The sequence below is a fragment of the Panthera onca genome, chromosome F1, assembly GCF_046562875.1.
Source record: "Panthera onca isolate mPanOnc1 chromosome F1, mPanOnc1 haplotype 2, whole genome shotgun sequence".
In the NCBI taxonomy this organism is placed as follows: domain Eukaryota; kingdom Metazoa; phylum Chordata; class Mammalia; order Carnivora; family Felidae; genus Panthera; species Panthera onca.
In genome coordinates, this window is record NC_138355.1 from 66,800,120 (window position 1) to 66,827,185 (window position 27,066).

Genomic DNA, 27,066 nt, shown 5'->3' on the forward strand with positions numbered 1-27,066 from the left:
CTCTCAGCTCCTCTAGAAAGCCTTCCCCACACTCACCTTGCCTGGGTTAGAGACCCCCGCGGCTCTCCCAGTCCCCCGGATTTTCCCTATTGCAACACTCACCATCCTCTGTGGGAATTGCGTGTTTAATGGTTGATCTCCCCAGCAAGAACCTCGAGCTCCACGAAGGGAGAGACACCCGTTGCTTTGTCGCTCCTTATATCGCCCGCGCCCAGAAGAGCGCCTGGCACGCAGCAAGCATCCAATAAGCATTTGTTGAATAAATAGTTAATTAATGCTAGGCATTTTGCGTTATACGATGGGAAAAAAATTATCATCGTAATACATGGGCCAGTGTTTCCCCAATCTGCTAGCTCACACTTCCTTTCTTAGTCGGGGCTATAAACCGACCAAGGGCACTTCACGTGAAACTGTCTCTTTGCCGGAGGAACGCCTTCCTGTCCACATATGATTACACGCTGGAAGAAGATGGGTCAGCACTACCTGTGGACCTTGCTCCTTTGCCTGCAAACCTGTGAGTTCTGACCTTTGTTGATGCCCTTCCTAGACTTCCATTAAGTTTCAGAAATCGCCCTCGAGGAAGACTTTGACTTGCCCTCTTGGTCTATGTCAGTGCGCACACCCTGGGTCTCAAAAGGTATCCCACTGGCTGGGGAGAGACCTAGGATCCAAACGTAACTGTCCTTCAGCTTTAGCGTTTATATTTCTGAATTTTATCCGTGCCCAGTGTCCAACAGTTTGAGACAAACCCCTCTGCTCCCGAGCGACAGCACTTGGTAAGCCCACCCAGAAAGCCGTCTAAAACCGGGAATAACTTAAAAGCATTTCTTTTTGGCCTTAGATTCTGGTGCACGGTTTTTGACAGAGGTGTGCCCTTCCCGGGGATGTGTCCTTGCTCCCTGAGGTTAGAGTTATGCCTGCTCGTAATTATCATCGTGGACACTTTATCTCTCTTATCTCTCTCCTTTGTTTTCAAAGCACATTCAGAGCTATTATTACTCTGCTTCTGTCTTCCAAAATCCTCTAAAATAAATGAGGAAGAGACTGGTATTTCCATTCTGCAAGTGAGTTAGATCTCAAAAAAGAAATGGAGAACTCGAAATACTGTTTTTCTTACCTCCGGCTTAACAGTAACCTACAAGGACACATGAATATTTGTTGTTGTTAGTACAAAGAAAACTATGCGACATTAACACAGCTCTGGGAGTGTCTTGTCATTGCCTGTATTTTTCTCATTAAATTCAAACAATAGCCTTCTGTATATAAAAATTGACTACGCTCGACATTTCTATTATTCTATTTTTTCTTTTTGAGAGAGAGAGAGAGAGAGAGAGAGAGCTCACGTGCACATGTGTACCTGTGTGAGCAGGGGAAGGGCAGGCGTAGGGGGAGAGAGAATTCCAAGGCAGAGCCCAATGCGGGACTCGATGGCACGACCCTGAGATCACAACCTGAGCCAAAATCAAGAGTCAGACACTTAACCGACTGAACTATCCAGGTACCCCTGATGACGTTTCTAAATCTACATACAGTCTCTCCTACCCCCTTGGGAAAATGGACGAGCAAATTCCTGGCATGTGTTAGAACACAGAGAATCTGGTGGGTTGGGATTTCCTAAAAAGGTAGAAATCAATACACTTTGCTCTCTCTGGTTCCTTTGACCATTTAAAACTGTGGCTCCTTTCATTTGAGCTCCATGGAGATCGCCACTACCAGGAATAGATATTGTTAATCCCGTTGCATACAAAAAAAGTATAAACTAAGATCAGATTAAACGATGCACCTAAAGTTTCACAGCCTGAAATTTATAAGGCTTGAAAGGGACATTGGTTCCTCCCATCCCAGAGCCAGAGATCTTTCTGCTACCCTCTTTCTGGCCTCCTCTCATTAAGTTTTCAACGTCTTAAAAAAAATTTTTTTTTTAATGTTTATTTATTTTTGAGAGAGACAGAGTGCAAGCCGGGGAAGGGCAGAGAGAGAGGGAGACACAGCCTCCTAAGCAGGGCTCCAGGCTCCGAGCTGGCAGCCCAGAGCCCGACGTGGGGTTTGAACCCACAAACTGTGAGATCACGACCTGAGCCAAAGTCGGACACTTAACCGACTGAGCTGCCCAGGAGCCTCAAGTTTTCAATTTCTTGATGCTCTTTGAAGTGCTAGCAGATTTACTGTGATCCCTATCAAAATACCAAGAGCATGTTTCACAAAAATAGACACATAGATCAATGGCACAGGACAGAGAGCCCAGAAATAAACCAATGATTATACGGTCAATTAATTTTCAACAAAGAAGGCAAGAATATGCAATTAAAAAAAAGAATGTTCTTCAACGAATGGTACTGGGGAAACCGGACAGCCACATGCAAAAGAACGAAACTGGACCACTTTCTAGCATCATATACAAAAATAAACTCAAAATGGATTAAAGTCCTAAATGTGTGATAAGAAACCATAAAAATCCTAGAAGAGAGCACAGGCTGTAATTCTGCAACATGGGCCATAGCAACATTTTTCTAGATATCTCTTCTGAGGCACAGGCAACAAAAACCAAACATAAACTATTTGGACTACGTGAAAAGAAAAGCCTTTTGCACAGCGAAGGAAACCGTCAAGAAAACTAAAAGACAACCTACTGAATGGAAGAAGGTGCTCGCAAATGACATATCCAAAAGATTCCTCTGAAATCACTGAAATAAGAGAAGTCTGAGCAGGCAAACTCATGACTCTTCCTTGTTGGAAAACTTTTCTCAAAGAACCAAGACTCACAGTCTTATGCTTCAAATGCCACTCTCTCATCATGACTTGTGACTATGATCCTGACTGACTCTGCACGTGTCTAGCCACCCACCTTCTTGGGTAGAAGGCGGAAAAGTCCCCCACTTCTGCTCCGTGCCCGTTTCCTTCTCTGTGTTCTTTCTCGTGCTCTTTCAATTCTTCCTTTTCTCTACACTTGCTTCAGTTTCTTCAACCCCTCACCCACCTTGCCTTTCCTGCCCTCCAGCGATAATAGTGATGACTAATCACTTATGGATCATTGCTCTACATTGTCTGTATGTATTATTTAGCTTAATCCCCACAATAGCACAGGAGACGAGTATTATCCATACCCCAACTTTGCAGATGAAACCCAGAAAACTAGAGATCGTTTAGCCAAAGCGTGGAGGAAGTAGGATTTGAACTCCAAAGTCTTTAGACTGAACCACTGAACAAGATTGCCTTTGCCCACTTTGATGCTGACACGGAAGAAAATACTGCCCCCACTGTTGATCGTGATTGCATTTTGGGACTTGTCAGTGGAGAGTGGTGATTTATTCCCGCAAAGACAGGAATATTCAGGCAGAGAATGGGGCTGGTGGGCAAGTCTTTGACAATAAACAGAAGTGTAGGCAGGCCACTGAGGCAGAATATCCAAGGAAATGACCATATCCAGACATGGTTCAAGTACCAGTCATATCCATATGATGTGAGTTGACTCAAATTAGCTTCTTCAAAGTAAACAAAGAGAGAGGCTGCTAACTTTCCCAAGGTCTCATGGCTGTCCAATATCAACAAGGTCTTGATGTCCTGTCGAACGTATAACACAGCAGGAGCATTCCGGAAGTCGATAGTTAGAAGTCTAAGAGGTGAGTGGACCCACTGGGTATCTATCTGTCCACAGATAAGCCTCAACCATCATCCTGGGGGTTAGACACAGGACTTCGTGGCTGGAGAGTCCTGGCGAGATCCCACTGGTCACTAGTCCAGAGTCCTTGTAGAGAGCGACTTTTGAGATAAAGATAAAGCCTCTGTTCTAGAAAGAGGTTTGGGCAGGTTGTTGCCGCAATCAGAAAGGCTTCCAAAGCAGAAGCTCAGTTATAGAAAAGAAAAAAAATATGTACAGGGGAAACTGGATATCAAGATATCAGCTCAAAAACCCAGTTTCCAAACAGAGGCTGGGAAGCTGCATCTGTGTGCCAACACGAAACTAAGAGGAGGCGGCCCGAAGCGCTGAGGCAGGCCTGGAGATCAGCATGGTGACTGACCAAGCAGCCAGCGTGTCTTCACAATGGGAGCTCCAAGCTTCAGTGCTAGGCCACCCAGGCTATTCAGGTGTCTCCTGAATCAAATCTTTCCTGTCCTGAACCTTAGAGACAAATGAACCTGCAAATCTGGGGTTACTAGGCTTACCTATGCGGAAGCTGGAAAAGAAAGAGGCATGAGCGATCCGTTGGGGGACAGATGTTGGTGGCACGGAAGCTGGAAAAGAAAGAGGTATGAGCAATCCGTTGGGGGACAGATGTTGGTGGCACGAGACACCCATATTTTCTTCGTTATACTCAACTTTTGATTGTACGCCACAGAGGCAAGTGGTGATGGAACAATGGTTGGCCAGGATCCCAACCCGGGTTTGAGAACTTGTGTGCGTGTCTGTGGTCGCTTGTTTGTTTTGAAGAAATGGATCAAGTCAGCCGAGACCTCAAAGAAGATGACAGAAAGTAAAAAGAATCCAGCCAACAATAGTAGAGTATCGTGTGGGGGTGTCGGTTCCTTTTCTTAAAGCCTCGTGACCGAGGACCTGCCACCCTCATGGAGAACGACAAAAAACTGGCTGCTCAACCCTTTGCTTCCTCTCTGGTCTCTGCTTCCCTTCACTCAGTGTAATCTGCTCTCTCTTCCGGGGGCTGTAGGGCGCAGCCACCTCCAGCCCCCCTTCCGGGGCTGCAAAATAGGGGGGGGGGTTCTCCCCCGACTTATTGATCCAGGAGAGGCAGTGCGTGGGAGGAGAGGAGGGGATGGTTAGTTAGAGCCCAAAAAAGCCCAAGAAATGCTCATTTGAAGGATCCTGGAGACGCCAGGGCACACAGATTGGCGTTAGGCAACAGCACTCTTCCTCGTCGCTGCTCTCGGTGGCAGCTCTGTGCTGGCCTCCTCCAACGTGTCTCCTTGTCCCTTTGGAGTTGCCTGGAATGTTATTTTCATCCCTGTAACCACAGCTCTTTGTTTGCTATAACAAACGCATACAAGCGCGTACTATATGCCAGGCATTGTTCTAAGAAATTTCCAAACATTAACTCATTTAACCCTTGTAACACATCTACGGGGTAAGTGCCACCGGTCGCTTCATTTTAAAGCTGATAAAACTGGGGCGCAGAGAGGTTGCTAACTCTCCCAGGGTCTCATGGCTGTCCAGGACTCTAGGCTCAGGCAGTCTGGCTTTTCTTCGCGAAGGGGACCCCCAAGCCCACACCCCAGGGTCCCGGCCTTTTCTTGCCTTTGCTTCTCCTGTAGTATTTCTATGCTCTCCCCTCCCGTCTGGGGTCTGGTGTATGAAGTCAGGAAGTCACCCTCATCGAGAGATGTTGTAAATACGGGTCACCTCGTCTTCACTGGCCTCCCAAGGCTGGTCAGCAACCCCTTTATCCTTTTACTCAATGTGTTACCGACTCTCTAGGATGTTCCTTATAGTAACACTTCCTCAACATTTTTACATTCATCGAAATAATAATGGCAACTACCATTTATGGGTCCCAGGCGTTAAGCAGAGTCCACATCTTTGCAATTGCGTTTCATAATTATCCACATTTTAGGGGTGCCTGGGTGGTCCGACTTCAACCCAGTTCATGCCCTCACAGTCCGTGAGTTCCAGCCCCGCGTCGGGCTCTGTGCTGACAGCCCGGAGCCCAGAGCCTGCTTCGGATTCTGTGTCTCCCACTCTCTCTGCCCCTCCCCTGCTCGCGCTCTGTCTCTCTCTCTCTCTCAAAAATAAATAAACATTAAAAAAAATTTTAAAAAATAATTATCCACATTTTAGAGGTAAGGAAACTAAGAGAATTTCAACAATTTTCTCAACATAGCACAGCTAGGTCCAGATAGACCTGAATTCAACACCCTAATCTTTACACTTCCCAGCTAGACCCACCCTCCCCTCTTTCCTCTTAGCAGGTGGCCACACCTTCTCCATTTCTAAAGAGATGCAGGCTATCTTCTCTTTTATCCTCTTGCTCCAAAATGTCTGCTATGTACTAAGCACCTGTGGGTGCCCCCAAACAATTCTGTGAGGTGGGTGTTTTTACATCCCATCTTGTAGCAAACGATAAGGGTCTCAGTAAATGTCAGGGATTGAACTTGAATACAGCCCCACCTGGCTCAAACCTGTGTTCCCTCCACCACACCGAGCGGCCTCTCTTCTACCCCCACACCTACAACAAGATACGAAATGCCCCGCCCTTTGAGGTATCATCTCCTTTTTCCACAACTAAGACATGACCCTCCTCTGATTGAAAACCCTCTGCGTTTCCACTGCCCACCATTTCCATTCCACCTTTTGTTCAACGGCAAGTGTTAGTGGTCTGTGTCTCTGCACTGTCCCGGGTCTGGGGATTTGAGGGTAAAGTCACATAACAGGGCACATACCGTGAAGGGAAAACACAGAGCTTCAGAGAGCCCATGAGTAGGAAGGAACACCCAACCTAGAGCGGGGCCGATCGGGGAAATCTTCTTCTTTATGTGAAGACTCTTTGTCATCTTCTTCTCTAACACCTACCCCAACTAATCTCTTCTCTCCTGTCTTTTTTTTTTTTTTTTTTTTTTTTTTTTGGTATATAGCATTATATAAGTTCCAAGGGTACAACACTATGATTTGACATCCGAATACACTACAAAGTGATCACCACCAGAACTCTAGTTACTGTCCATCACCGTGTCGTTGACCTTCACCCATTTTGCCCACCCTCCAACCCTTTATGGGAACCATCAATCTGTTCTCTATATCAATGAGTTTGTTTTTGTAGTATTTGTTTAGTTGTTGTTGTTGTTGTTGTTTTTAGATTTAATATACGAGTGCAGCCGTACGGCATCGGTCTTTCTCTGACTTACTTCACTTAGCATAATACCCTCAAGGCCCATCCATTGCAGACGGCAAGATTTCATTCTTGTTTATGGCTGGGTAGTAATCCATCACCATTCATATCCATTGATGGACAATTAGATTATTTCCCTATCTTGGCTACTGTAAATAATGCTGCAATGAACAGAGGGGTGCATATATCTTGTTTGAATTAGTGTTTTCGTATTCTTCAGCTAAGTGCCCAGAAGTGGAATAGCTGGGCCGTATGGTAGTTCCCATTCTTAATTTCTTGAGGAATCCCCATACTGTTTTCCATAGAGGCTGCACCAGTTTACATTCCCACCAACAGTGTATGAGGGTTCCCCTCTCTCCTCTTCTTCTTCAGCACGTGTTATTTCTTGTCTTTTTGATAAGAGCCATTCTAATAGATGTGGTTTTGATTTGCTCTTCCCTGATGATTGGTGATGTTGGACATCTTTTCACGTACCTATGGCCATCTATGTCTTCTTTGGAAAAGTGCCTGTTCAGATTCTGTGACCATTTTTTAGTCAGGTTGTTTGTTTTTTTCATTGCTGAGTTGTATGAGTTCTTTATATATACTAGATATTAACCCCCTATGAGATATATGATTTGTAAATATCTTCGTGCGTTAGTGGGTTTCCTTTGTGTTTTGATGATGGTTTCCTTCGCCGTGCAGCAGCTTTTTAATTCTAGGTAGTTCCATTTGTTTATTTTTCCTTTTGTTTCCTTTGCCTTTGGTGTCGCATTCACAAATCCATCACGCAGGCTGATTTCAAGGAACTTGCCACATATGTTTCCTTCTAGGTTTTATGGTTTCAGGTCTTACATCCAAGACTTCGATCCATTTTGAGTTCATCTTTATGGTATAGAATAGTGGTCCAGTTTCATTCTTTTGTGTGTGGCTGTTCAGTTCTCCCAGCATCATTTATTGAGGAGATTGTCCTGTCTCTATTATATGTCCTTGGTTTCTTTGTCCGAAATTAATTGACCATATATATGTAGACACCTCTTCTATCTTAAGACAAAATCAAATAAATTAGTTTTACCTAATTCTGTAGCTACCATTCTATTTTATCCCCTTTCTTTCATGATCAGGATTTTCCACTTTTTACCACTTATTCTATTCTCAGTCCTCTAGACTCTGGCCTCCAGTTGAATCATCTTACTTGTACTACATTCTTAAAGGCCATCAACAACCTGCTAATGGACAAACCCAAGGTCTATTTTCAGTCTTTATTCCACCTGAACACTCTGAATCACTAAACATCTGTTCTTGAGACTCTTTCTCCTCTCGGGGTCCATGATATTGTCCAGTATTGGTGCCTCTCTTGCCACTTGGTCTATTTAGGTTTTTTTGGTAGTGCCTCCTCTATGGCTGTGAGCCCTGTTCACAAAGCAACCTTGGACTTCAGCCTTACTCTTCCTGAGTGGCTCACCTCTCCTTCCATCCCTTCCTCTTTGCGGATGATTCCTAAACCACATAGATTTCAGTTTAATGGCAAGTGACGGTTCTCAAAAAGAAGAGCGGCTTAAAGAAAGAAGTTTATTTCTTGCTCATATGAACAAGTCTGGAGCTGGCAGTTCCATTGACTGACTAGTTGACAAAGTTGTGAGGGATACTTTTTCAGCCTTCCTGATCCACTGTCCTCAGTACTTGGCTTCCTCTTCTTGATACAAAATGTGTGTCTAAGATCCGGCTGTCATAGCATCCCAGCCTGCAAGAAGCAAGGAAGAGATGAAGAGAGCAAAACGCCCTCTTCTTAAAGACACAGAAGTCATATACAACACTTCCACTCTCATCCCCTTGACCTGAACTTAGTCATATGACCAAAGTTAGCTAGCAGAGCACCGGGCGATGTAATCTTTATCCTGAGTGACCGTATCCCCTGCTAAAAATTAGGCATTCTCTTGCTAAGAATGAGGGAGAGAACACATATTGGAAATGACGGGCGGATTCTGCCATAGTCCCCAGGCAATACTTTGAGCCCATTCTCCTTCCTTACCTTCCATCCTTCCAACTACTTACTGAGATGGTCCACCATCATCTCAAATTCAATACTTCTAACACTAAATCTGTTTTCTCCTTTGGACTTTTTTCCAGCATAAACTTAGCGTTCCAGTATCTATCAGTTTTCACTGACACAGAGTAGATGCCCACAAACATATTGTTGAGCGGTTGAATTCTCTCGGATTCCTCCTTATTCCTTGCCTTTCTTTGCATTATCTCTCAAATTCCGCACTTCCTTTCCATTCGCGTTTTCATACTCAGGTTCATGTGCAGATGGCTACAATGGCCTCCAAGATGGTCTCTCAAGCCCAGCTTCTCTTTCCTCTTATTCTTCCTACACAACCTTACTGTAGTTCTAGGACGCGAAAATATCATTTTAATCTTCATTCTCAAAAACTTTAATAGTTCCCCTCTGTGGTATAAGCTGCCTCATATCTAAACCAGGTATATATCTCCACCTTATCTCTTTCTACTCCGTTATGCAAATCCATATTCGTGCAACCCACACGCATGTTTTTCTGCTTCAGAACTTTTATTCAGGGCCCAAAGACCTGAGACACCCACCCTTCCCCTTTTTATGCAGTAAAATTCTATTCCCTCTTTCAAGGTCCTCCTCAATTTCTGCTTTCTCTAAAAGGTTTTCCCTAACCTCTGTAGCTCAGTGATCTCTCCCTTCTTTAGATTCCTACTGTAATTACTGTCTCTACCATTCACTTGAATTTACCATTTACTACCTCATTTTTTAAAGGAGAGTTATGTGTATCTGTGTGTCTTATTTCCTAAGCAGTTATGAAATTCCACCCCCCCCCCGCAAAAGAAAGGCAGAGACCCTGTCTTGGTCAGAGACTTGCCTAGTGTATTACATGGTAAGTCCTTAAGACACGTTTGTACCACGAGTTCTCTCGGAAATTGGGGTTTTCCTTAAGTCCCCTCCGATGCTAATATAGTGTTTGAGTCCCTACAGCACCAAGCAAGATAAATATGGATAGCTTGATCTAGAGATTCTTTTTTAAAACCTGAAGTCTGAAGAGAAGCATAAAGTCCATCAAGTGGAGTGGTACCGAAAACTCTCCCTGGCCTTTACTTGAATTAGCCCTTAGTAATGGCTCCTGACACCTTCTTCGACACGGTCCTGGTACCATCAGGAACATCGTGGGCGTGGCCTAGGAAGCCCTAAATGGTATGCACCAATTACAAAGGTGATGCTGAAGAAAGTGATGAAGACAAGAATCCTCCTCCTCATCATCGCTATCGGCCTCAGAAGCAGCTCACGTTTCTTGCGCCATGATGGTTACAAAACATTCCACGCGGGTCATCTGGTTTGCCGATCGCTAATTAGGTAGCACAGGTTCTAGGGTTATTATTGCCATTCTACGGATGAAGCGACCGAGACCCAGGAAGGTTCTGTGACTTTGTGAGGTTGTCCGGCTGATAAGCTGCAGTGCCAGACCCTACATCTTCAGCCTCCTTATCTTTCCACTCCATGCTGTGCGCGGTGGCCACCTCTCGGAGACCACAGCTGGAGGGTCTGAAGGTGGCAGAGGCCGCGTCGGGTGCGTGTGTGAGCCCCGGGCCTTTCCTTAGCGAGCCTGGGATCCTCACCGGCTCCACCTACCTACCAGTGCGCCTGCCTCATCACCATATGATACACCAGCATCACTTCCGGAGCAACTTGCTCTGGGGGCGAAATCGTGTTTGAAAAACAGCATCACACACCCTCCACTCTGTGGTGGCACAATTACCATGAACTCTAGCCCTGGCTCGTCTTCACAAACTGCCTCCACACTCCTGGGGTTGGAAGAGAGAAACCACATCCTGTTCTCACATGTAACTGGAATCTACAGACCAGACGAGCACTTGGGTGCAAGGGCTTGACTTTAAAAAAGCCATGGGATATCTGGCCCCAAGTGCAGAACCCAGCGCGGCATGGAGACGTCCGCGCCCTTGTTCAAATCACATTAAGAATTTCAAGGTTGGGACGCCTGGGCAGCCCCACTGGTGGAGCGTCCAACTCTTGATTCCGGCTCAAGTCACGATCCCAGGGTCGTGGGATTGAGTCCCGATTCTCTCTCTCTCTCTCCCTCTGCCTCTCTCCCCAGCTCATGATCTCTTTCTCTGAAATAAAAAGACACCAAGGAAAATCATAACGAAGAGAAAATACATCGACAGGACTGGACTGCATTTATGGAAAGAATGACTGTATAAGCGGAGCCTCACAGCTCAAATCTGTATTGTTCGAGAGCCCGCTAAATATTTTGTATCCGAGCATCTGTGGGTCTCTGATCAACACTGATCTCTTCCTTTAACTGTGAAAAAGAACAGGAACTCTGTCAATTTTTACTCGCCCACTGTATCCCCCAGCTTCTTACATTATGCTCGGCAAACACGGGTATTGTCAATGCAATTAATGAATACCTGCTGTAGTCTCTAGAATAAAGCCGACTTGGAATAAATGCATGCATTCGTTCACAAATGTATGAACGAATAAATGAATTTTGCTTACTTCAGAAGTTGTTCCCAGAGATTCCAGGCAACACAGAGGTGAATTCCGTTTATTAGTTCATTCCACAAATATTTTCTAAGCACCCGCTGCACGTCCTGTACTCTTCCAGAGACTGGAGATTTAGAAGTGAGCAAAAAACACCTCCCCCTATCACCAGCCTGGGGAATATTCACTCCAGAGCCTCTAAAGCGCTTTCTGCCAGTATCTTCCCAGAATAAAGGCATAAATGTAACTTTCTTTTTGCAGAGACCACAGCAGCCAGGCTCTTGTGTCACCTCAGCCGTCCTTGGCAATATGATCTGGGGAAAGAAAGACATTTAATTCTCGAACCTTCTGGAGGTTTATGGTCGTCATCCCTCAAATCTCTTAGAGATGTGGGTCTGTAAGTCTAGGTAAACGTTTCTGATGAAATAGATCCCTTGAAACTTACTGGAAACTTAGTTTTTGAATGAGAACCCTGTAGCCAATTTAGCCATCATAACATTATATGCAGAGTAGAATATCTTAAAAAAAAAATAAAAAGGAAGAAAAACTTCCAGAAGCTGGATGAGCTGTATCTGGGGCGGATCCTCAGGGAGGCTCAAGTCTGGGGAGATAGGGAATTCCCAAAGGTACAGTCAGATGGCTATGGTTTTCTTTGTATGTCCCCAGGTCTGGAAGCAGCTGGAAGTGACACAGACATCCTGCCGGTGACTGGGATCCTGGGGGAGTCGGTCACTTTCCCCCTAAACATCCAACAACCGCAGCAAGTTATCAACATCGCTTGGAATTCTGAGACGTCTGTTGCTTTCGTCACGCCAGGAGACCCAGGAACAGCACCCAGAGTCACTGTGACCCACCAACATTACAATGACCGAATAAATGTCTCCCGCCAGAACTACAACCTGGAGATCAGTAATCTGGGGGTGGAAGATTCGGGCATCTACAGGGCTGACATAAATCTGAAGATGGCTGAAACGACGGTCACCACCACCAGGCGCTACAACCTGCAAGTCTATCGTAAGTTGCGGGAGCCCAGGGGGCTTGTTTTGTTTTGCAAATTTGCTGTCTATAGAAGGCCTTCATTTCTGACAATTGGCTTCCCTAAATCTTTTTGCCCTTGTACATGCTTGTATAAATACATCAATGCTAACAAAGAGGAGGTGCCTTTTCTTGTTTCTAGCCACGGAATCTTCAATCAGCGGTTTGTCCCATGGGCCTGGTTTTTCTTTCCTATAAAATGTGACTAATCATACTATTCACTTCCCACAGTCACTGAGAGGATCAAGGGAGATAGGGCATGGAAAGTACTCTTTTTTTTCTTTTTTTAAAGTGTTTATTTATTTTTGAGAGAGAGAGAGACAGAGACAGAGAGTGGAGGGGTGGGTGCAGAGAGAGAAGGAGACACAGAATCCGAAGGAGTCTCCAGGCTCTGAGCCATCAGCACAGACCCCGACGCGGGGCTCAAACTCACAGACCTCGAGATCATGACCTCAGCCGAAGCCGGACGCTCAACCGACTGAGCCACCCAGGTGCCCCTTAAAGCACTCTTCTTTTTAATGCTTATTTTTGAGGTGGGGGAGGGGCAGAGAGAGAGGGGGACAGAGGATCCTAAGCAGGCTCTGTGCTGACGGCAGCAAGCCTGATGTGAGGCTCCAACTCATGAGCCGTGAGATCGTGACCTGAACCGAAGTCAAATGCTGGAAAGTACTTTAAAAAAAAAACAAAACAACACACACTTTTTATTTTAAAATAAGTGTAGATGCATTGCGAGGTGTAAGGAACTGTACCGGAAGGTTCTGTGTGCACTTCACCCAGCCTCTCCCAGTGGTAACATCTGATGCAAGTGTGGTACGATATCAAAACCAGGAAGCTGACAAAGTACGTCTATGGAGCCTGTTCACGTGTGAGTATACGCGTAGCTTGCACCGGACAACCGCTATCACAGTGAAGGTACTTAACTGTACCATGGCGACAAGACTCCCTCAGTCCTTCCTGGTCATCCCTCCCCAACTCCTGGGAGATGCCCATCCCTTCCTCCCATCTATCCTTCTGTTATTTCACGAATGTTACAGAGATGGACCTCGTGTGGCATGTGTGCTTTTGAGATTGGTTGTTTTTTCACTCAGCATAATGTACTTCTGAGTCATCCTAATTATTGCAGGCCTCAATAGTTTATATCTGTCTATTGCTGGATAGTATTCCCTTGTATGGATGGACTAGGTTGGTTCACCGTTCCATCGATCAAGGGACATTTTAGTTGATTCCACTTTGGAGCGATTACGAATACAGCGGCCATGCACATTCACGTACAAGTTTCTGCATGAAACAAGTTTGTGTTTCTCTGGGATAAATGCCCAAGAATGAAAACGTATGGTAAATCCATTTTTCTTTTTTTTTTTTTTCTTTAAAAAATGTTTATTGTGACATGGGGCGCCTGGGTGGCTCAGTCGGTTAAGCGTCCGACTTCGGCTCAGGTCGTGATCTCAGGGCTCCCGAGTTCACGTTTCGGATTCTGTCTCCCTGCTTCGGATTCTGTCTCCCTCTCTCTCTGCCCTTCCCCTGCTGGCTCTGGCTCTCACTCGCTCTCAAAAATAAATAAACATTAAAAAAATTTATTTCGATAAAACATACGTAACATTTAATATTTTAACCATTTTTAAGTGTACTGTTCAGTAACATTACCTACATGCACAGTGCTGTACAACCACCGCCATTAGCGTCTCCAGAACTTTCTTCTCTCTTTTAAATAGGTCTATTTTTAGAGAAGTTTAAGGTTCAGAGAAGAATTGAGTAGGAAGTACAGGGAGCTCCCATACGCACCTTGCCCTCCCGGCACACACACATGACCTCCCCACCCCCCACCCCTGGCACACACATTACCTCCCCCATGATCAGCATCCCCACCAGCGGTGCATTTGTTACAGTGAAAATGTACATAAAGTCATCATCACCACCCAAAGTCCAGTTTGCATCACGGTTCACTCTTGGTGTGGTACATGTGACTCTCGAGTATTTGAAATGTGGTGAGCCCAAAGCGAGATGTACTGTAAGTGTAAAATGCATGCCGAATTTCAAAGTCTCAGCACCAAAAAAAGAAGCTAAGAGACCTCATTGATAATTTTTATGTTGGTTAGCGGTTAAGATAACATTTCGGCTATATTAGGTTAAGGAAAATACGTTACTAAAATTAATATAATGTATTTTCACTATTAATGTGACTATTAGAAACATTTTAATTACAAAAGTGATTCACTCTTACAGTGAATCACAATAGTTTTGTTTCTATTGAGCAGCCGTAATTTCTAGCATGCATCATCCTTGAGCCGTGTCTCAAGGATTTCACCATCCACCTGCTCACGGCAGAAAAACACAGACATGTGGCTAAGCCACACTGTGATAGATAGATACCATTCAGGTATATAGTTAAACCGCCGAATTCAAGTTCCATAAAGGCGGGGACTTTGTATATGAAGTCCATCCCTGGATCCCTAACACCTACCTTGTCAGGCACATGGTGGGTGCTTCCGAAGTATGTGTTCAATGAAAGAATGAATGACGCATAATAAGTCCCAGGTCCCAACACAGTGCCGGACAATCGTAAGTGCTCAATTCATACAGCATGATTGAATCAGGTTGTATCCGGATGGAAGGCATAGTGGAAAGGGCATCAGTGCTGGCATTGGATCTCTTGCCAGTTGTGTGACTTCAGCCAAGCTGTTTACCCTCTCTGGGCTTACATGTGCTCATCTGTAGAATGTAGCTTATAACAGGTGTGATTAAAGGAGAGAGCTCCTAGTATAGCCCATGCCTTATGGTTGATGCCTAATGACTAGTCATTACTAACTTTTTAACCCTTAGTCCTTATTTTAAATTCTAATTATGAAGGGCTTCCTAGACGGAGGAGGCTCTGGATTGGGCACGCGTAACACAGTCAAAGAACCGTACCCTGCCGTGGACACTTTAGAAAATACCTGGTTCATTCAAGAACTTTGGTTGGGAAAATAAAGAGGGTGTTCAATTTCAAGACGTTTGTCTTCATCTTTTTATGTTCAGTTTTACCCACTCGACCTTTGGAAGGTATTATGCCACCTGCGGTTAGGACAGACCACGGGAAAGTCTCGGAGAAAGTCAGATTGCCCACATACCAAAATCTGTACCTTTTAGGGAGGTGGTTGAGCAGATGAAGAGAAGGGAACTGACATTTATTGAGCTCTCTGTGTCTGGCATTCTACCACCTAATTTTGAAAAATACAGAGAAATCACACATATTTAGGCAATATATGCACAGAAAGACAATACAGTGCATTGCAACTCTTCCTTCTCCAAGGCAGTCATTGTTGCTAGTTGATTTTGATTTTCCCATAGATAATTAATGTAGATGGATAGATAGATGATAGATAGATAGATAGATAGATAGACAGACATTTGGGTGTTTCTTTCTTTCTTTCTTTCTTTCTTTTTTAATTTTTTAATTTTTTAATTTTTTTCAATATATGAAATCTATTGTCAAATTGGTTTCCATACAACACCCAGTGCTCATCCCAAAAGTAGGGTGTTCTTTATATACAATAGCTCATTCAGTCCTCACAACAAACAACACTGGCAGGAACAAAGCATCCTCGTGTTGTAAATGACAGAGTGAAGGTTCAGTGAAGCTGTATGTGTCCTCACTCTAGAAAGCAGTAGAGCCTGGTTAGACACGGGTCTGCCGTGGCTTTCCCACTCGCGACCACAGCTCTGACCTCTGCCCAGCAGCCTGGTTCTGGTAACATCTCTGTTCCTGCTGAAAAAAACGAGATAGGCTCTTATTCATTACCAGTCCTCCCCCACTTCAACACCCAGCAAAAAAAAAAAAAAAAAAAGGTCTTTCTAAAAATAAGTAAATACCAAGCAGAGACTTCAACATTCTTGTAAATCGAGTTTCTAAAGACACACACACACACACACACACACACACACACACACAGGCTTATTTTTTTTGCTATATACATCTGTATCTTTCACCTCTGTAGCTCATCAAGGTTACTTCAAACTTGTTGGGAGTTTTTTCATAAGTCACCACTAATTCTGCTCTGGAATAGACCCCTCTGAGAGGACCCCTCTGCTTAGGACCGGGGTTTCTGGTGACGTTAGAGTAAGAAAACTTTACAGCTTCTTACTTCCCATATTCTCCCTCACATGCACAGACAACTTTGGAAACACCACATTAATTAGGAAGCTACATGCCGGTTCCTTCTGAGCCCTTCCCACGTGACTATGGTGGAAGGAAAAAACCCAGCACCGCAGCTTGGCCAAGCATGAACTAAATTTACCAACCCTGAATGTGGGCGTTTTCTTATCTGCTGGTAAAAGAGAGATCTTCCCCCTTCCTTCTGCTGGCCCCAGATAGCTCTTACTTCAAACTAAATATAAATTGTTCTTCAGTTAACCCTTTCCTAGCCTACAACTTGTACAGTTTACCTTTTGAGTGCTTCGGTAAAAACATTTTTTTTTTTTTAGTGAACTTTTTAAAGAGATTGTAACTGGAGGGCACTTGTTGGGATGAGCACTGGGTGTTGTATGGAAACCAACTTGTCAATAAATTATATTAAAAATAAATACAAATAAAAGAGGCATAGAGTCAACTCCCCCCAAAAAAGAGAGAGAGAGAGAGAGACTGTAACTTTTCACCATGGGCATTTCAAAACAAAACAAAACAACTTAATGAAAATACACCAAAAAACAGAGTAAAAAAACCTCTTTAAATGCTTACTTATTTCTTTTGAGAGAGAGGAAGTGTGAGTGGCGGAGGGGCAGAGAGAGAGAGAGAGAGAGAGAGAGAAAGACAGAGAGAGAGAGAGAGAGAGAGAGAGAGAGAGAGAATCCCAAGCAGGCTACTCGCTGTCAGCACAGAACCCAACTCGGGGCTCAATCCCACAGACTGTGAGATCGTAACCTGAGCCAAAATCAAGAGTAGGTTGCTTAACAGACTGAGCCACCCAGGTGCCCCCCCAAATGTTTTTAAAGACTGTTTCGTGCAGTGGGGTGCTGATAAATGTTCAGTGGGTTCTCGATGGCCCGTATGTGCGTGCTCACACGCAGAGATTTTATTGACACAGAGGATGTGCGACACACAATTTCATAAATGATAATAAAATATACAGGAGTCTTTATTGTACATCCCATAGAGCCAGTTATATTTACAGATGCTTTCCCAGATTTTTGCTGGACATTTATGCCACGCAACCTACGTTGCAATCGATGAAGAAGCCAACAGGAATATTGGTTGGTATTTTCGTTACATTAACCGATGAGGAAAAAGTGATCCGACAAACTCATTACAGAGCTTCACTTGCACATCGATGTGAGCAACTTCTGAATCGGATAACCGTTTTCAGACGCCGGAAGAAGATTTCCTCGTTTTTTGGTGCTATTCACAATGTAATGGCTGCAGACTGGAGGCATTTTTCAGCCGAATCTGCTTTAGTAATCCTTCTCCTACTGTTTTCTTCAGTCCAGAGTGACCATCAGCAACGCAGTCGGTCCAGCCCAAGTTTGTAACCTTGGCCAATTTCTGCCGTGTAAATATCCCCATTGCACGTGGCTCATTTTAAGACAGGCAGAATTGGGAAGACTTTGTAAAGCGTGACAAAAGACACATACGACAGATGTGAGTAACTTTTAGAGCACAGATAATTGTAATTGTCCAAAAAAAAAAAAAAAAAGAAAGCGGTGAGTTTTGAGTACGTGTTAGCTTTTGTAAAAAATGCAATGTAGTTCTTTGTAAGTTTTTATAATTTAATTTTTCACGATGGCTGTGTTTAACCGCCCTCTTGAAAAAATTTCTGGGGGCGCCTCGGTGGCTTAAGTCGGTTAAGCGTCCAACTTCGACTCAGGTCATGATCTCATGGTTCGTGAGTTCGAGCCCCCCATTGGGCTCTGTGCTGACATCTCGGAGCCTGGAACCTGCTTCGGATTCTGTGTCTCCCTCTCTCCGTGTCCCTCCCCCGCTCCCACTCTCTCTCTCTCAAAAATAAATAAACACTAAAAACATTTCTGAAGACTTAACGGTTGGCTCTCACAGGCTGGTATAGGCCGGCTCCAGCTTACTACGGACACGTGCGTTTTCCCCTCCCAGGTCGGCTTGGGAAGCCAAAGATCACTCAGAGTTTAATGGCATCTGTCAACAGCACCTGTAACGTCACACTGACATGTTCTGTGGAAGACGAAGAAAAGAATGTCACATACAGTTGGAGCCCCTTGGGGGAAGAGGGTAATGTCGTTCGAATCTTCCAGACCCCTGACCACCAAGAGCTGACTTACACATGTACAGCCTGGAACCCTGTCAGCAACAGCTCCGACTCCATCTTGGCCCGACAGCTCTGTGCAGGTGAACAGCTCTGTCCGTCTCTCCTTAGCCTCCGAGCGGCGAGGCCTGAACTGGGCCTCGTTCCCCAGTGGAGTGTCCCTCCCTCACGCCAGGCCCGGTCTCCAGGGACATCTCCCCCCCCCCCCAGGAGGACCTGGCAAAGAGCCCAAAGCTGTCCGAGATAGGCCAGGCACTTGGGGTGTTCCGGAGGCCGCCCCCGCTTGGCCCTCTGATTCCGTGTCTAATCCTGACCTTCGATAGCAGAAAGGAGAGTTTCCCTTGGAGCTTTGGCACCCCCCTGGAGGGGACCCCATTTTTTATAGTGCCCCTGAGGGGGGGCAAGCCCGTGGGCCTATTTCCTGAGAGCCAAGTCTCCTTGTGTCTTCTGTTTCCAGACACGGCAGCGGGCCTCCGTCCCCGCCACACTGGGCTGCTGAGCGGGCTGGCCGTGCTCTTTCTGTTTGTTGTCATTGTGCCTTCACTGCTTCTGTGCCTTCTGTGCAAAAGAGGACAAGGTAAGATTTTTCCAGTAGGTAAAGTGTGGAAACGCCCCTTCCTTCTTCCTGGTGCTGGAGTCATTTATCCAAGGTGGTGTGGAGAGGTCCTCTGTTTCAGGGAACCTGCCTTCCTCTGAGCCCCACCCCACCACCTCCAGTGATGACCCCTTGTCCTGGATGCCGGTGCCCTGAGTGCGCTTCAGAATCTCTTCCTGAGGTCGCCGGTATCTGGTGGGCTCAGAATTTGGGTTTGAGTTGAGTACTGCAGTTAAGAGGCTGTGCTTCACGGGATAGGTGTCTTTACCTCTCTGGCTCAGTGCTCTCAACACGTGAAATGCGATCTGAACTAAAGGGTTTCCAGGGTCACTTCCAATTCCATTTTGTCTATGACCTTTGGAGAGTCATTGAGGGACATGTACTAACTTAGGATTCCATGGTCGTCGCTAGGTACCTCTGGATCCTTCTGGATCCTTCTGTGAGTGTGCCATTCGCAATTCAGAAACCCTGATCTTGGGGTCCCAGAGGATCATTATACCCTCCTGTGCCTCCCAACCCCACCATCTCCCGAAACCTTCCTTCCCCACCAATCCTAATAACAAGCCTGGATGTAGAGAGGCCCCACCTCTGCCTCCATGTTCCTTGACTCTCCTTTGGGTCTGATTCCTTAGGTTCCTACCTGAAGACCTCCAGGAAGAACTCTGGTAAGTTCTCAGCCACGCAGTTCCCCCTGGATGACAACTGGGAGAGATGAGTTCACGGCGGATTGCTTAAGACTCAGCTTCTGCTTTGCAGACAGTCTGGGCGGAAGGTCCCAGGTGCGCTGGAGTATGAAGGCCCTAGATTCTGAGGCCCTAGATTCTGGCCATCTCTTTTTAACTTCACCGTGAAGTGTTCCAAGGAGAGGAACACACTGGGGTGAATGCCTTTAACAGCTCAGGAATTCTTAAGAGTAGGGACTGGTCTCTCCCGTCTTTGCCTCTCTGTGGCCTCACACACAGCCCGGAGCACAGAGGGAGCTTAGACAGTGTTTGACCGTGAAGATCTATCAAGCGACCGTGCATGGATTTTTGTTGTTTATTTATTTTGGGGGAGGGGGCAGGGGAGGGGCAGAGAGAGGGAGGGAGACAGAGGATCTGCAGTGGGGTCTGCGCTGAGAACGGAGAGCCTCATGCGGGGCTGGAACTTAGGAAGCGCAGGCTCATGACCTGGGCCAGAGTTGGACGCTTAACCCACTGAGCCACCCCGGGGCCCCACGACAACGCATGTTTACAGAGTGTCTTCTATGTGCTTAACATTGAGGTCGTAACAGTGAAGGAGTCCAAAACGGTGTCTAACTAGAGAGAATCAATCTGGTTGAAGAACCAAGACCTCATGGGAAGAGGCAATTGGCCAGCCAGGCGGTCAGCACGAAGTGCCAGAGACGCCCTGGGAGGAGGAGGTCCTCTGCCGGCCCACTCGGGGCTGGGAGAATGTCGTCAGCCTAATGTGGACCCTAGAGCAGGCAGGGTCCCCACGGAGCCCTGGGTGAGTGAGGCCCGGGCCAGTGCCTCCCACAACACACGAAATCCCCAGAAGACAGAGAGGCAGTCCAAGGACCCGAGCATCTGTCTCAGGACAGTGGGAGCCATTTGACCCTTTAGGGCTTTATTTCTTTATCCGAAAAAGAGAACGTTACAATAGCTCATCTCTAGACTCCAGCCACCTGTCACACCCTGCGCTCCTCTGTTTATTTGTGACACAGATGCCGTCTCTAGGAAAACGATATACGCTTATGTCATGGTCACGAGAGATGCCCCACCAGCAGAGGGCAGAATCTATGATGAAATCCCCCAGTCCAAGGTGAGCTGATACTACTCATGGGCCACTCCCCCCCCCCACACACACACCCCCAGGAGTCGGGGAACAACAGGCCAAGGATCTGGAGTCTCCAACCAAGAATCGTCATGTCAGGAAAATGATGCCAGGAGCCCCTCTACGAGGACAGGAACATGGCCAACTGTCATCCCATGGCGGCCTCCAGGGCTGGAGGCCATCAGCTTCCACATGGGGGCCTGGCTGTGGGTGAGGCCAGAGGCTTCCTTAGGGATGGAGCACCTTCCATGGGGGACCTGGTGTGAGGTGAGGGCTACTAGGTGGCCACTGGCACAGGAACAGGGGGCTAAGAACTGTGTCCAAGGGCACAGAACTGAAAGGTCCCCTTGAACTCAACTTCCTGTTCTGGCTGCAGCACAGCCCCTCCTCCCATTGGCCATTCACCCGCCTGCCCCTCCCTCACCTCCCCATACCCGACCCTGACCCTCTCCGACGCTGGATGGAACCAGAGCTGAGGCGGGGGGTTGGGGGCCGTGAGGGGGTTGGGGGTTGGGGGTGGCTGACTAGTGGCATGGGAGCAGGGGGCAGGAGGCGGGGCAGAAGCAGGAAGGGGAACTCGAGAGGTTTTCGCCTGGGCCCCTCACTGAGGGGAAGATGGGTGTTTTCCAGGAGCGCCCCGCCAAGGAGGAGCCCGTGAACGGGATTTATTCCACACTGCAGACTGAGAAGGTGAATCCTTGTTGTGTTTTTATTTCTGTGGTCCCGTACTCCGGCAAGGGCTCCGGCCAATCTGCTGTACCCTGCCCACCCCACCAGGGGCCAGAGGGTTCCCTCGGTCCCCTTCTCTGTACTTCCCGAGACTAAGTGCCCAGGGCCTTGGTCTGCAGTTATCTCACGCATGAGTCCTCCTCCCCAGGTCCACGGCCATCCGACAGCTGGCCTGCGTGTAAATGCAGGAGCCTCTGAACTCTGGTGTGGAAACGCCAGCCTCTAGAGCACCTGGGGCCATACCAGCTCACAGGGCAAAATTAGAGAAACCAGGTGCCCCCCTCTGGACAGACACAGACCCACACCAGTTACCCAGACCGGCAAGTAGAACACAGGCTGAATTTCAGTTCCACATTCCCTACATCCGGTTGACTTTTACAGTATGCAACCTGTACAACAATCTGCGGCGGAGCAGTGACACTCACAGGGCCCCGGGCCTCAGTGTCCTGCTCTGGAATACACAAAGAGGAGAGGTAGGTCCTGTGCTGTGACAGGACTTCCAGTCTGGGGGATGTCACTGTCTGAGGATCCTTTTTCGCTATAGTCAGAAGGACAGATTTGAGGTCTCTTGGCGAATCAAATGTTTTGTTAGTGTGCCTGTTGAGCAGCTGGGCAAAATCATCGTAAGAGATCAGTATGAACCCGGGGAGTCTAGGGGAAAGGGAAAAGAGTGAGGCAATGCGAACAAATCAAGAGCGGGAGGAAACATTAGGAAATTGGCTACAGTGGATCGGGAGTAAGAATTAAGAGCTGAACCGGCAGGGCGTCTGGGAGTTTGCAAGAGAAATCCGTGCACGGGTCAGTTGGGGTGTAGAGATAAGCCGGGGTCCTGGAGAATGAGACAGAAGGACCTCTTCTTCCTCAGTGCTCAGGAGCAGCAAGGAGAGAGGGGGAAGTGAAGGGGCGACTGAGGAAAGAAGGAGGGAAGGGGAAGGAGAAGCGGGCAGTGAGGGGCAGGGTGGCCGCCTGTTTGCGCCGGGATCGGAAGGACAGCGGGAGGACACGGGCGATGATATGGGCAAGGACTGGTCAGAGGAACCGATCAGGGCTTCCCGGCTTGCGGCATCTCGAAGCGTGTCCTCTGGACCAGGTGGACGGAGGTTAGGAATTGGTGCCTGCGTCCTTTGAAAATTCTTTTTTCCTCCTGGGCCCGCCTTATTTGGGAGCGGGCTGGGGAGGGCTGTGGGTCTGCCGGGCCCAAAGCGGAGCTCACACCTGCCAGTTCCACACTGGGGCGCTCTCACCGTGGCCTTAGTCCCACGCGCGGCTCACTTCCCTTGAGAACACGGGACCCTTCACGGACCAGGCCGTAGGGGAGGTCGGTGGTCAGAATGTCAGGACTAAGGGCCCGTGCCATGTTCTCTTGGGGAATCTGGGGGGGGGGTGCCAGTGGGCGAGTGGGGAGTCCTGGGAACCCCCGGTGGCGAAGCCGCCAGCCCCAAGCCCCAGCCCTACCCCCAAGGCTAAGACTCCGCCAGCCGGTGGGAAGGTTGCCTGCAGAGCTCCCTGCCATCAGACCACAGGACCCTAGTGGCAGTGACCCTCCGCTGTGTGAGGTGCAATTATGGGGGTTCAGAAGGCGCTCCGCTGCGAACCAGGAAGACTGGTAGTTTGAGCCTACGGTCAAAATCAGAGCGAATACCCCCATTCCCGCCTGCTGCCTTTGTGTGGGCCACGCAGTTGATTGCACAAGGGCTTCCGAGAGGGAGACCGGAGGCAGAGGCAAGGGACCCAGCAAAGGGCAGAGCCCTGCTGGCCCAGATTCCGCCAGCACCAGGGAAACGGAGGCACCTCCCTGTGCCCCCTACAGAACCGTCCTGGGTGCCGCCCGGGGCTGGGGTTCCCCAGCGGCAGCTCATGCTTAACCTGTCGCTCCATCTCCTCGTACGCAGATGGGGAAGACCAGCACTCAGGACGGCAAACCTCCTGGGACTTCAACCTATGAAAATGTGATCTAGGCTCCTGGACGGCATTCACTCTGCGGACACTGAGCTTCCCACGTCATGTGTTCCAGCAGATGCCCCAGACCCAGACTCCCTCTGTTCGGATCTTACCTGGACATAGCAAACCATCACCCCAATACGGGACTTTTCGTTGACTGGAGGTGATGACCCTTCCCAGCAACCCCATATGTAGAAAGGATTGATGTTTTGCGCACCGCCTGGGACGCCCTGACCACGCTCAGTGTCCGGGAGGGGCCCCGGCACACGGCCTCCACGGTCCACACGGCACCTTGGGCAAATTAGGCAAAAAACCCCCTTTTCCGGAGGCGGATACAGCCCCTCCCAAGTGTGTGGCTTGACAAGCAGAGGGTGGGCTGCATTTCAGCCTCCTCTTGCCCCTCTGCCCAGGAACTTTTGTGCAGGGGACAGCTGGCTGGACCAGCCCAACCAACCACATGTGACGGTGTCGCCTGGGAAGCCATTGGAGGGGTAGCTCTCCACCGTGCAGACGCACCCTCCAAATGGAGTGTTGGAAAGTGGTCTTTCTGTAGGGATGAGGTGGTTGGGGCATATTTCTTCAGGCTGTACTTCAGAAACCTCTTAAGCTTTTCTTTCTAGCCCAGCTTTCCACGTGACTGGGCGCTTGAGTGCCCAGCTATTAACATTATTCTAAGGGTATCCACGAGGGTGTTCCTGGATGAGATTAACATTTGGATTAGTAGACCGAGTAAAGTAGGTTAATCCCCACTCCAGTACGGGCGCCCATCACCAAATCCATTAAGAGCCTGGGTAGAAGAAGGAGGCAGAGTAAAGGAGAATTCATTCTCTCTGCCTGACCGTCTTGGAGCTGGGACGTCAGTGCTCCTGCCCTAGGATTTGGATTTGGATTTGGACTGGAGCTTTCACCATCAGCTCTCCAGCTGGCTGACTGCAGACCTGGGGATTTCTCAGTCTTCATCACCACTCAAGCCAGCTCCTTGTTGTATATATCGCTTTCCTGTTGGTCCCGTTTCTCTGCAGAGCCAGACTAACACCTATTCGTATACGCTTAAGGGCAGGATCCATGACGTCATGACATTAAAGAGTGACCACGAGAGCTGAGAGTGTCAGTCACTCGTGCATCCACCGCCCCAAACACCATGCCTGATGCCCTGATGTGAATAAATGCTGCTGAATAGAATTGAAAATGACCAGCCAGCTCAAATGGAAGGTAGACGTTGCAAGTGTGGATAGACAGAAGCCAACATGCGTGGCGGCATCCGGGTATGGCAAGCGTTCAATGTCAGAAAGCAGACGTCAGTGTACGGCCATGGGGGTGGGGGGGTGGGGGAGACTCTCAGAGTTAGACCAACGTACGCATGAACTGAAGCAGTGAACCAGGTGTGAGGTGAGAGGCAGTCACCCTAGGGAGACACGTGAAGGAAGAAATAAAGAGACTTGTCCTAAGGATGGAGAAGCCCCAAAGTGACATTCAACAGACCCTAAAATAGAAGCATGTCTCACCTTCACCTGAGTTGAGGGACCCCTCCTGAACGTCGCCCTTCTCTAACCCGCCCCGCCTCTCCCTGGTGCGCTCAGCCAGTCAAATTGCTAGTGTCCTAGAGCCCCGCTGGTGAGTGGGGAAGAAGGAAAAGAGCCAGAGGCCAGAGTCCCTTGGGTCTCCCATGAGAACACACCGGGAATTCTTCACGTGGCCTTTGGGACTGAGGACCACCGAGCTCCTGTCTCTCACTCTTCCCTTCCTGTGAATCTTCCGATTTCTGAAGATGGAAGCTTCTCACCCCATCCCTTCAGGGCTCGGTGTTCAGATTCCCCTTCTGTAAAATGGGGGTGATCTTCATTTCCACAGATTTAAGACGAACTAGATTGTGACCGACGGGTCTACACAACTATTCCTTCAATGGAACGGAATCTCGTATCACACCCAGATGGGCCAGCTTTCACAAATGTGTGTTGAAATTGAAGTCTCGGGGCCCCTGGGTGGCTCAGTCGGATGGACATTTGAGGTTGACTCAGGCCATGATCTCCCAGCTCGTGAATTCGAGCCCCACATTGGGCTCTCTGCCATCAACACAGAGCCCACTTCTGATCCTCTATCTCCTACTCTCTCTGCCCCTCCCCTGCTGACGCTCTCTCTCTCTCTCTCAAAAAGAAATTGAAATTTCAGGGGCAGGGCCCCTTAGTGGCAAGAGCAGGTAAGGCAGCACCTCCCCAGGGGCCTGTGGGTCCACATGGGCCTTTTCGGTAGAGAACTTGAGAAACAATGCAGGGAATGCCTTTCAGAAAAAGAAAGTGAAGCCGATTTAAAACGGGATGTCTTCAAAAAAGCTATAGAATGCTCTAAACTACACAGCCCACACGAGAAGAACTTGACTGGGCCACTTTGGAAAACGGGCAAAGGAAAGGCGACTGACCTGTCTGGCATTTCTCAGATTCAGCCCGGAGAAAAGAAATGGCCGGGCCATATTTTCTTCCAGATGTATTACTTTTCTTCTGCTTGACTTTTCCCTGAGTTTTCCTTGATGTGAGTAATTTTTTGCAGAATCATTAGTGACAGTCTCTACTGGCTGTAAAATGAAGTTTGAAGAAGGAGACAGAAGGAAGAAGGGTATTGACTGGTCCCAAAACGCAGGCTTCAACGCTGGAACGCCTGCGTCAGCATCCTGGTTTCTTGGTTCTGAGACGTCGGGCAATTTAGGCTCACCTCTCTGGGCCTCAGTTTCCCTGCTTGTAAAATGGGGGTAATAATAGCTCCTACCGCATAGGGTTGATGTAGGGACTAAATGAGGCTGCCCTGTAAGAATGTGCCTGCAAATTGTTCTTATAGGCCCAACACCTCCATCGGATGCTAACCCTGTACAACCGGGTTCTTGTAGCACAAATGTAGCCGATATTGTGCTAAATTAGAGTTGTGTGCCGAACTCTTAACTCTCAGCCCTCCCACATCAATGCTTGTTCCTTCCATCATTTTGCTTACCATGCTGCCCTCCTCTGCCCCCAGCTCCCCAGCCAGACGACAGAACGGGGCTGGTCCGAATAATAATAATAATGCAAACAGAGAACTCCTGAGGGCCAGAGACCGGGACAGTTCATTAAAGGTTTTAGTTTGTGTATCAGCTACTACACTAGATGCTTTATACCTCATCCAAAATTCACAACAACCCTGTAGAGTAGAAGTTAGTTCTTCTAGGGACGCCTGGGTGGCTCAGTCGATTGAGCATCCGACTTTGGTTCAGGTCGTGATCTCGCGGTTCGTGAGTTCGAGCCCCGTGTCAGGCTCTATGCTGACAGCTCAGAGCCTGGAACCTGCTTCGGATTCTGTATCTTCTTCTCTCTCTGCTCCCCCCCCCCCCACTCTCTC

At 47.8% G+C, this 27,066-nt stretch overlaps 1 protein-coding gene across 2 annotated transcripts; it reads left to right on the forward strand.

Moving 5' to 3' along the window:
• CD84 (CD84 molecule) lies at positions 1 to 27,066 on the forward strand. 2 transcript variants are annotated; one of them, XM_060644534.3, is made up of 8 exons: positions 4 to 514; positions 12,007 to 12,354; positions 18,455 to 18,706; positions 19,081 to 19,200; positions 19,851 to 19,883; positions 20,924 to 21,021; positions 21,664 to 21,723; positions 23,655 to 27,066. In XM_060644534.3, exons 1-8 carry the CDS (start codon positions 448 to 450, stop codon positions 23,718 to 23,720), a joined length of 1,044 nt encoding a protein of 347 aa, XP_060500517.1. In that variant the 5' UTR covers positions 4 to 447; the 3' UTR covers positions 23,721 to 27,066. The 2 variants fall into 2 exon arrangements, with proteins under 2 accessions (XP_078297330.1, XP_060500517.1); XM_078441204.2 differs by lacking the exons at positions 19,851 to 19,883; positions 20,924 to 21,021; positions 21,664 to 21,723; positions 23,655 to 27,066 and adding an exon at positions 19,301 to 19,409 and having other exon boundaries at positions 1 to 514.